Source organism: Lutra lutra, chromosome X, assembly GCF_902655055.1.
Source record: "Lutra lutra chromosome X, mLutLut1.2, whole genome shotgun sequence".
NCBI lineage: Eukaryota > Metazoa > Chordata > Mammalia > Carnivora > Mustelidae > Lutra > Lutra lutra.
This window is the reverse complement of record NC_062296.1, coordinates 62,999,398-63,009,435: the sequence shown is the minus strand read 5'-3', so window position 1 is coordinate 63,009,435 and position 10,038 is coordinate 62,999,398. Positions and strand designations below refer to the sequence as shown.

General features: G+C 52.0%; 1 protein-coding gene across 8 annotated transcripts in view; it reads right to left on the bottom strand.

The window, feature by feature from the left end:
- Window positions 1-507: 507 nt before the first annotated feature.
- The window catches only part of CASK (calcium/calmodulin dependent serine protein kinase), a 353,809-nt gene continuing 344,278 nt past the window's right edge, over window positions 508-10,038 (bottom strand). For all 8 annotated transcript variants that reach the window (XM_047715149.1, XM_047715152.1, XM_047715153.1 and 5 more), the window contains 3 exons: window positions 8,695-8,897; window positions 4,871-4,954; window positions 508-1,845 (listed from right to left, as the gene is read on the bottom strand). In XM_047715149.1, the coding sequence (XP_047571105.1) occupies window positions 1,669-1,845; window positions 4,871-4,954; window positions 8,695-8,897 (464 nt within the window). In that variant the 3' untranslated portion in view covers window positions 508-1,668. The remainder of the gene's footprint in view (window positions 1,846-4,870; window positions 4,955-8,694; window positions 8,898-10,038) is intronic.

Here is a 10,038-nt window from a genome sequence, read left to right as displayed (position 1 = left end):
CACACCCTGCCGAGGCACAAAGCAATGAGGCCATCTACCCAACAAGAAGCGACCTGGAGGGTGTTTCCTCCAGGATCCCAGGTTACCAGAACCACTTCACACCCTGCTGCTCTAATAAAGGATCTTCTACTGACCTCTGGCCAAGAGTCAGAAAACCCCCGCTGCATGTCCTGGGTTGGAAGAATGGGACCTCGTGGAAGGGTGATGAGATGGTTAATGTCTCTAAAGCAACAAGGATAGATGATTCTCCTGTGCCAAGGGAGATAGCAAGAGGAAGGAGCGACCACAGCTGGCCTCCTGCACATGGCGGCCCGTGGGCACCCTGCGCTCTGGGAGCCAGACGCCGTCCGAGCTGTGCTCTGGTGGACTGTGGTGCTGTCCTGCCGACTGAGCGTCACTCCGGGCCTTCCGTGGTTCAGTGAGCATCTAGCGGATTATCAAATCTAAAAGATAGGCTTGTAAACCTGAACAAATCTATAATGAAATGAAGGACCCAAAGGCGTTGAATTATTGAACACATAAAAGGAAGTATATTTAAAAAAAAATTGGTCAAACTGTCCTGTTAGTTATCATTTTAAAGGAATTTACAGGGCTGTTATCTTCTTTTGGAATAATTCAGTTTATAGCAAATGCCTAAACTGGTTTCTTCATTGCACAGTATATTCTCTTAAAATGGGTGCTTTAAAACAATTACATACATATTAAAAATCCTCATTTCTTTGCTTAATTAAAACGTTAATACTCTCAGACAACACAGATCTGAAATGGTGAAACCAGCAACTTCCCCTCCCACCTTACAACAAATTAAATTGAGACAAAATTACAAACACATTTCACTACATGATTATTAATAATAAAAATCAGTTTTCTTTATAAAGTTGCCCGAAATGCAAGGGATGTGCATAGGTTTACAACTTAGTCATAATAGCATTTTATTCTTATTCCCCTGGGTGTGCCCCGTGAACGGAATGTACTTTGTTTTGTCCAACACAGACACACCGACAGCATAAACGCTCGCGACTGTCCACATGCATTAAGAGTCAAGACCCAACTTCAAATCTCTAAAAGGTTTACAGGGTGCTTCAAAGAGACAGTATCACATTATCTGGATGTTACATAAAGGACTTAAAAAAAAATACTAGTCTAAAAAAAAAAAGAAAAAAGGTCTTTAAAAATTTATGACTGTTTTGTAATCACTAGACTGATTATTTCAAATAAATAAAGGAAAGAAAGATTCCAATCCATAAAATCAGACTCTAAAAAGAATGTAGTGTTCCACCCCCACTCAAGGTAACAGAATCATTGTTTATTATTAAAATAGATTATAGAAAGCAGCATCTATTTTGTGCAGTTTTTAGGGGTCTTGGAAATAAAAAGCTATGATTTCCAAAAATATAACATTCCAAAGGATTGAATAATACATACATTTAAAGATACATTTTATTAAAGTTTAGGAGAACTGATTAAAAAAGATACTGTCTCTTTAAATTAGTGTGTAATTGTTTTCTCCTCCTATCTATTCGGACATGACAATAATTATAAATGGAGGTCACACTACAACTAGGTAGTCTCTAGGGACCATGACCTGCTGACACAAGGCCGATAACAAAGAGGCTTTTCCACGGATGAGGTGGCTCCCGGGCAGGCGTCAGATATCTGGGGAGAGGCCTAATAGACCCAGGAGACCGGGACCCATTGCGGGGCTGTGCACACGAGCTCAACGGCTTCCTCCAGATGTCTGATTGTCTCATCAATTTCATTGTTGATAATTGTGAGATCGAAGTAGTGCGCGTATGTTCTCTGTAGGATATCGGACTCCTTCTGCAGGCGCTGGAGAGATTCATCCTGAAGGGTGAGGGGATGGAGGGTGGGATGGGGAAGGGAGGAGCAAAGAGGAGACAGAAGTCAGCTGGATTCTTTCTCTTTCTGCATTTCTTCACTTCCCAGGGGCAGACACAGTCAAGGCCAGACCCTGATGTACTGCATCTGGGCACGAGGCCAAGTCCGCTTCGAGACCGAGGCGACAGCGGCCCTGGGCCGGCAGGGTTATGGAGGAATGGCTTGCAGCCCCCAGGCTCCCCCTGCAACAGGAGCTCCATGCCATCCCTGCGCCCCGCTCCCCCCTCCCAGGACCAGAGAGACCTGGCCCTCTTGGGCACACATGACACCCTGCCCCCACCCCCAGCACCCCGCTGGTTTGCCCCAAGAAGCCACTGCCTCTGGCCAACAAATTAAGTTGTATTTTCCCCTTTTCTACTTTGAGGTCCAATGTGTTCCAGGAATTCAATTACGTCTAATGGCCCCCGCACTCAACAGCAGCGGATGCCCGAGGCAAGAGCTTTTGGGATGTTACAAATAATGGATGAAATGAGGCCATTTCTCAGCTACCACAGCAACCAGCATCTGAGGAACCCCCTCCTGGTGTTCTGCACTGGAGACGGCTGGACACGGGGTGCAGGGCAGAAGGACCCGAACCTCTGAGGAAAACTACAGGAAAAGCAGCCACCGAGTTCTGGGGGGCTCTGCTGCAGGAAAGGCCTTTCCTCTGCTTCTGCAGCCTGCTGCGGATTTGGAGCACCCTCCTCAGGGTGAGCCCGCCAGAGGTGGCCCTGCGGGATCCCTCATTTGTCACATGAGTCTCAATTTAGCCTCAGGATGGCAGATCTTTCAAGACTGGGATCCCTCATGGGCCACCAGAAAGTTCGCCTCCGAGTGTTAACGGGCTGGATACTGTTATGCCAAACTCGCAAGGGACTTCTTCAAATCTGAAGCCAGGGAGCTCGAAGTCAAAGCGTCCCCCTTCTCCCCCCGCACCAGGCAGGTAAGCTGTCAGGGTGAGTCTTACACAGATGGAGATAGGATTCGTACCTTCTTGTCTGTTTAGCGTCTCTCCCCCAATTAGAGCGGCAGCTTGTCATGTGGGCCGTCATCGCTGTGCCCAGCACTTGGCACTGTGGCGTGTACACAGTAAGTGCTTACTAAATGACTAGATGTTCCTTAAAAGGACAAGCACTTGGCTAACACTGGCCACGACACGGTTTGAGGAGCGTTAAAGCCATCAAGACGGAAAGCTACACCGCGAGGAAACAGAGGCCCGTGGTGACACCGATGCGCTCCCAGAAAACTAAAGGAAGCAGTGCCTTCGGGAACTTGGGAGCCGTGGTGTCCGCAGCTGGCTTAGGACCCTTCCTCTTCACTGAGGCCCATCCATTATTTGTGAGAAACCCTTCCTGAAGAGCCCTGGTCTGTGGGTGCGACTCTCCGGAGGGGGATAGAAAATGAGGTCATTCGATCCCACTGTGGCACCGCGGTGGGGATGAGCGGACAGCAGGGAGGCCGGGGACGCCGTCTGCTCTATCAGGACGCTCTGAGAGGAGAGTCCTCCAGGTTTTGTCGCTGTCTACTGGGATTTCAAAGCGGGGGGCATGGTGTGCTTGGATGTTGGCTGTTAATGGCTCCGTGTAGATAAGACCTCAGTTAATCACCACCTGCTAAGGTCCTATCAACATACTTTCCACCGGCGCCTAAAAAGCTGCTTCACTTTGTGAGAAACACTGCGAAAGCCCCGTTTTGGGAAACACTCCTTTGCCCGAGGTCAGGAGTGCTTCCTGCCCAGCCAAGAAGATAGCGGTTCTCAGCACGTCACTCTCCGGTCTGGAGGACTCCACGGAAACACCGTCTGGGCTTCAGAAACCACTAGCGGAGTTTACGTTTTGCTCCGAGAGCCGGGCTGACCAACACGTTCAAGAAAATGTACAGCTGCTGGCATCCGTTTTTAAATGGAGCTCTCTTTACGCAAGAAAAAGCTTTCCTCTTAGGGACCCCATAAGATGAAGCTCTATTTGTGGGTTTCCTCCTCGGCAACAGCTGGTCCGCGGGCTTGCCTCACGCACGAGCAGGGTTCAACTCAGTGAAAACAAAATGCCTCTAGTCTAACAGCAAAAGGCAGGATTTATGGGAAGAAAGGGTCTACATTCTAAATCTAGGAAAGAAAACGAGGCTGCATTTCGTCACCTCCTAGCTGGTACTTACGGGCAATTTTCTGCACCATTTTGGCAGCTATGGAAAATTAGTAAAAGGGCAGGAAAATGGGCAAAAACAAACAGAAAGCAAAGATGATAATTCAAGAAAAATACATGGCACCCTAAGGAAAAGCACTCAGCACCCGGTGGGGCTTTGGGCATGCTGGGGTACTACCGGAGACCCCACAGCAGAGCTCCCAAAGGAATATACCTTTTGCAAATGATAGGACCCAAAGGGACGACTGAAAAGATGAGTAACCCGGCCGTGTGAAGACGGACTCTTCCAGACACACAAGGCGCAGTTTCCCAGCCTTGACTGTACGGTCACTAGCTGGGGGCGGTTTAGACGGGTCCTCACCGAGCAGAGCCAAGAGCCCTCTGCTGCCGTGTGGGCCCCGCCGAGCACCGGGTGACCCCGTGCGGGAGCCTTCAGAGTGCACCTGCGGCAGCTGGGCCCCGCCGCACCCACCGGACACACCCAATCGCCCACAGCATCCGCGTGGCCACGGAGGCCCTCGGGGTCGGCCCAGTGCTGGAAGGTGACGTCCGCTCTGGAGCAACACCCCCCACCCCCGTCTCTGGGCCATTGAGCTGGCCCCAGAGCCGACAGGGCTCATTTCCAGGTGGGGTCGTCTCCGGGGACCTGAGTGGTTCCCACCCCAGAAGCTCCCTCGGGCCAAGGTCCTGGCTTCTTTAGAGCTCTGTCCCCGCGCGGAGCGCTCTGGGACCTAGAGCCAGGCCCTCCTGCCCAGCGCCCACAGGGGGCGAGTGGGCCCCGGCCCGGCCTCCACCCCTCCGGCGGGCCCGCGGGTCCTAGCGCCCGGCTGCTGCCACGCAGTGAGCCTTACCTCGTTTAGCCCGGGAGTGATGGTGGGCGCGGCAATGAAAACAACGAAAGGCGCGAACTCGGCGGTTCTCAGGACCTTCAGCGCCTGCGGATGAAACACACGGGACACTCAGAGCCAAGAGCTAAGGGCGCGGCTGTCACGCGTGTCTGCACGAAGTCCCACAGCGAGCCCGGGACTCACACTTTTGGCGCGGCGGGCGCACACTGACCAGCTGTCTCCGAAACTCCCCCTACTCCTTTCCTTCGGAAGGACTGACAACAGCCATGCGAGTAACAGGTGACAAACCGAACATTTCTTATGAATCTCCTGAATCGATCCAACTTCCTTTTCTTCAGAAAATTCCACACCGACTACACTGGTTAATGTTCATTTAAACCTGGCTGTGAATGGTAGCCTGCCTCGGGAATGGCGAGAAATGCGCTTTGGGGTGGCCTTGGCCCAGCAGGTGGGCTCTGCCCCTGATCTCCAGCCCGCTTCAGCACAGCTTCACCTTCTAACTGCCAACGGGGCCGGCACATCCCGGCTGCGGTCACTGCCAGGCTGTGTTCCTGCTCCTGATGCCTGCTGAGTTCCCCCGCCGAGAGGCCCCTGGGGACCAGGAGACCTGATTGGGGGCTGGAGGCCGGAGCCACTACAGGAGCTCTGAGGCCAGTTCAGTTCCCTTCCCAGGCATAATCCCCCGGAACGGCATGAGCCTCTGGTGCGCAGGGACACACCACCAAGCCGGTGCGCCACGCCCGCGAACCGCATTCTGATGTGGGATTACAACCCCCGCCCCCGGCCCCAGCCCAGGACCTGAGCCTCTCAGTGGTTGTGGCCTCCCCTCCACAGAGCAAAACCCTAGCATCTGCAGGCACACACTTCACAAGGCACCGATGTGTTCTTGACTTGTCTGCACCAGAGGCCAGCGGGGGGCGGGGGGGGGGGGATGACATGTAGCGTGTCTATTCTGTTATCTGCATCATTTGCTCTGCCATATTCCTATTCCTCCCTCTTCTGCCTGGTTTACTGTGGCAGCCGTCAGCTGGGTCTCTCTGCCTCTGTACTAGAGCCTGCCGCTATAATGACGGCTCTTTTGAGGCAAGTCCCACCGTCTCCCTGCTCTGCTCCAAACCCATCCACGGCTCCCTCTCAGCCTGGGGCTAAAATGTCCACTCCTCAGCATCAAAAGCCAGCACCCTGCCCCCTGTGCTGGGCCATGCTCACCTCCTCCACCTCTCTCTGCCCCTTCCCCTCCATGGACTGGCCTCGCTGAACTACTTCCAATTCCAGAAAGGGCCACGCTCTCTCTGGTTTCCCAGCCTTTTTCTTACTACTCCCTCTGCCTGGACCCTCTGTCCTCATTCTCCCTTTTGGCTTGGCTAAGGGAGCCCTTGGCACATGGCACTGGTGTTCTTTTGTCTTAGTCCTTCGTGAGCTCCGAGCCAGGTCCAGCACCCCTCCCATCCCCCCAGGTACCCGCCACACATGCAAGCGCCTGGCACTGGACGGTGAGCTTGAGGGCAAGGGCTGGGTCCTGTTAGGTCTTCTCCCTCGTGTCCTCTATGGCACCTTGCCTAAATGGTCTTGATGCTGAAATGGAAACGTGAAAGCGGCACGAATGATTGGCAGAACATGTTCGCCTGGAGGGCACTGTGCTTGGTGGCTGAAGGGAGCCTCTGAATGTACAGGCTCGGGAGAGACTGACAGCATGATAAAGCTTTCGTGCAAGCTTCACATGCCCTGGGATTAGGTTTCTGAATCTCAGTGATCCAGGAGCTCCTTCCGGGCTAAGGGAGCTGGGCATGTCGTGTCACGTGTCACATCACAGTGCTTCAACTGTGAACGCCACACTCCCCTCTGAGCAAGCTCGTCAAGCCCACCTATGCTCATTTTTGACAGAGATAATTGGCAATTTCTTTGTCAGCCCTTTTGTGATTGAAGACTTCAGCAAGGAGCAAACAAAGTGCATCTGTAGCTCACCTGAGCTTATGGGGAATCTTTCTTTAGAGACCCTTTTTGTCAATATTATTTTGGGCCTCCCCTCCCAACCCCTGCCCCGTCTTCCTGTGCTCATTAGTCAGGAGGCTACAGGGTCCGTGGAGACAGAAGGTTTTCTCATCCACCCACAGCCAGCCTCCGGGCAGCTAGGCGGGGACCAGTTCCCAGTGCACGGTTCCTCCCCTTGCTTCTGTCCCGACTCCCCGAGGGCCATACAGGAAGTCTGCACAGCGTCGATGCTGAATGGCGCCCCGGGTGACGTTGAGGAGGACACCCCAGGTGTGAAATGGGGTGTCTCTTCTCTCTGCTCAGTGCCTCCAGCCTTCCCTGCCATTCAATTCTTCGACTGTCTTAAGTTCTAACCTATCGTGCTGCAACCCCTGAAACCACGCTCCCCTTCTCTGCATGGCACGTGGGCCCTTGGCCTTCATCCATCCAGATGCGAAGGTCTTTCCATGCTTCCTGCCCACAGCGGTAGCTGAAGACTGTGCTCGTCCCCTGCCTGGTGCCTCTTGTGTCCACGAACCTGGTTCTATTCCCTTCCCAGTTAATTCCAAGGGAAGAACTGGTGTACTTCCAGGAAATCCAGGACCCTCCCCTCTCTGTGCTGCCTTCCAGGAACAATCACAGCAGTTATAGGAGCCTTTTCAGGGCTTTGATTTTCAATTTCTAGCCTATGTTACTTTATTTTTTTCTCTATTATATTTTCAAAAACGAAAAGACACATCACATCGAGACTGAGATTTTCTTGTCTGGTAGCCCTCGGATAGGCAGCAGAGTCACCACACATTTCCTCAGCGGCCTGGCAAAATGGGGCCTGCTTGAGGGGAGCAGGTCTGGGCAGGTGATTCTATCTGAGGGATAGGGGTGTGGGACACGGACCAGTCTTAGAAATGGCAGGGCCTAGGAGTCACAGTGGCATCCACGAGCCTCTCCTGTAACTCACCTGGTGTCTACAACATCTTTCCTCCTGGGCTTTAATTCCACCTTCTGCTCAGTTTGTCCTCAGAGATTAAAAAAAAAAAAAAGCCGACAAGCTATTTTTCTAAAGTCCTCTCTATGCCTGGTGTGGAGCTTGAACTCACGACTCTGAAATCAAGAGTTGGAGGCTCTGCTGACTGAGCCCACCAGGCGCCCCAGCCTGTCAGCATTTTTGAGGCAAGGCCTTTTTTTACATGTTTGCCTCTCTTACATGTTTGAGATGTGGCTTCTCCTTTTTGAGTTGAATAATTCCCACTGCTTCGAGCTTAGGACTTCCCTACAGATCATCCAGTCATTCCTGTGTCCGGCTCGGAGTGCTCGAAGCTCTCCACACCCCTCCCAGTTTTTGGCTGGGGTTGGGCATCCAAAGAGACAGCGGAGGCTGAGGACCCGTGTGGGTCTGCATCCCCGCTGGCTCAGGCTCGCCTCCCTAAAGCGGGTGCTGTGCTTCACACCAGACCCAGGCCCTGGGATCCCTGCTGCCGAGTCACATAAGATGCTGGCAGTGGCTCAGATGGGCCGGTGTGAGCTGTACTGAGAGCGGACAGGTGGCTGTTAGGATAACCGAGGGCCAGTCTCGCCCTGAGGTCACATCCGTGTGGGGCTTCCAGCTCGTACCCAGTCGGGTATTCCCACGGAGCTTCCGAGTGTCAACGAATCTCCTAGGAGCTTCCTGTTGCTGCTTAACCACACAGCGCATGCGCCTTCGAGCCCGTGAGCCCGTCGTGCCTGCACTGCTGACACTGTACCGCAGTTTATTAGGTTAGCGGGTGGCCCATGGCCTTCCAAGGGCCGTTCTGATTTCAGAACCTAGGCCGAGCCCGTGGGCAGGTTGACAGGGGCCGCAAGGGGCTGTGCCTTACCTGTGGCTCCACGTCCAGGATGGCGATCAGCCCTTGCTCATGGATCTTCCGGATGGTCTCCAGTTTTGTCCCGTACATCGCATCCTCGTGGCTGCCATATTCCAGGTACTCATTATTCGAGATGTCTTGCATCATTTGGTCATGAGATACAAAGTAGTAATTCTTTCCGTTTTCTTCATCTTTCTTTGGAGGTCTGGTTGTGTCTGCAAAGAAAGTCCCATATCCCGAAAGGGTTAAAAGACTGAGCTCATCAGCAGATGCTCTCTATGGACCTGCCCAAGCCCCAGCTCTTCTAAAAGCTGTGGCTTCTTTAGTATATGTCTCATGCCCTGTTCCCAGCCCCAGGAGCTTTGTAGAACTAAATTCATGACACCATATTTATCTGTGTGACATCAGACCACAGTAGTTGGTTAGTTGTTCAGTTTGGTGAATCTTTTGGTGTTTAGATGAGATTTAGTTCATCCCTTTACAGGTCACCATGAGAGAAGGACACTGAATGACCTAAGATGAACATACCTTACTGTATGCCTTAATGCAGTTAGGTCTTAAGCAGAAGGAAAAAAGAATGGAAAGAAGAAGAAATGGAAAACCATATACAGTTATTTAAATTTAAATAAAATTAAATTGAAAAAGTCAGTTCCTCAGTCTCACTAGCCACATTTCAAGGGTTCAGTGTAGCTACTGGCTGCCATAGTGGAAACAACAGCTATTGAAAACTGTCACTATCAGAGAAAGTTCTGTAAGTTCTATTGGATAGCATCGGTCTCCGGCAGCTTCCTAAAGGAGATGGTTAGAATATAGCAAAAGGAGTACTGCGGGGACGCCTGGGTGGCTTTGTTGGTTAAGACCCTGCCTTCAGCTCAGGTCATGATCCCAGTGTCCTGGGATCGAGTCCCGCATTGGGCTCCTTGCTCAGTGGGGAGCCTGCTTCTCCCTCTGCCTGCCACTCTACCTGGCTGTGCGTGCGCTCTTTCTCTCTCACTCACTCATAAATAAATAAAATCTTTAAAAAAAAAAAAAAGGTGTACTGTGTTGAGAATACAATGGCCTTGGCCAGTAAAGACCTACACCATGAGTTGGCAAGCTATGGCCTGTGTGCCAAATAGGACCTGTTTTTGTCAATAAAGTTTTCCTGGAAAACATCCATGCCTGTTTAATTACATGCTGTCCATGGCTGCTTTCATGCGACACTGGCGGACTGGAGTAGTTGTGACAGAGACCAGATGGCCATTCAAGCCTCCAATATTTACTACCTAGTCCTTTACAGAAAATAGACCTAAGGGGATGTATCCTAAAATATTGGTCAGTGAGTCCTAGTTCTGGGGGTTGCTGACGGGACCAGTG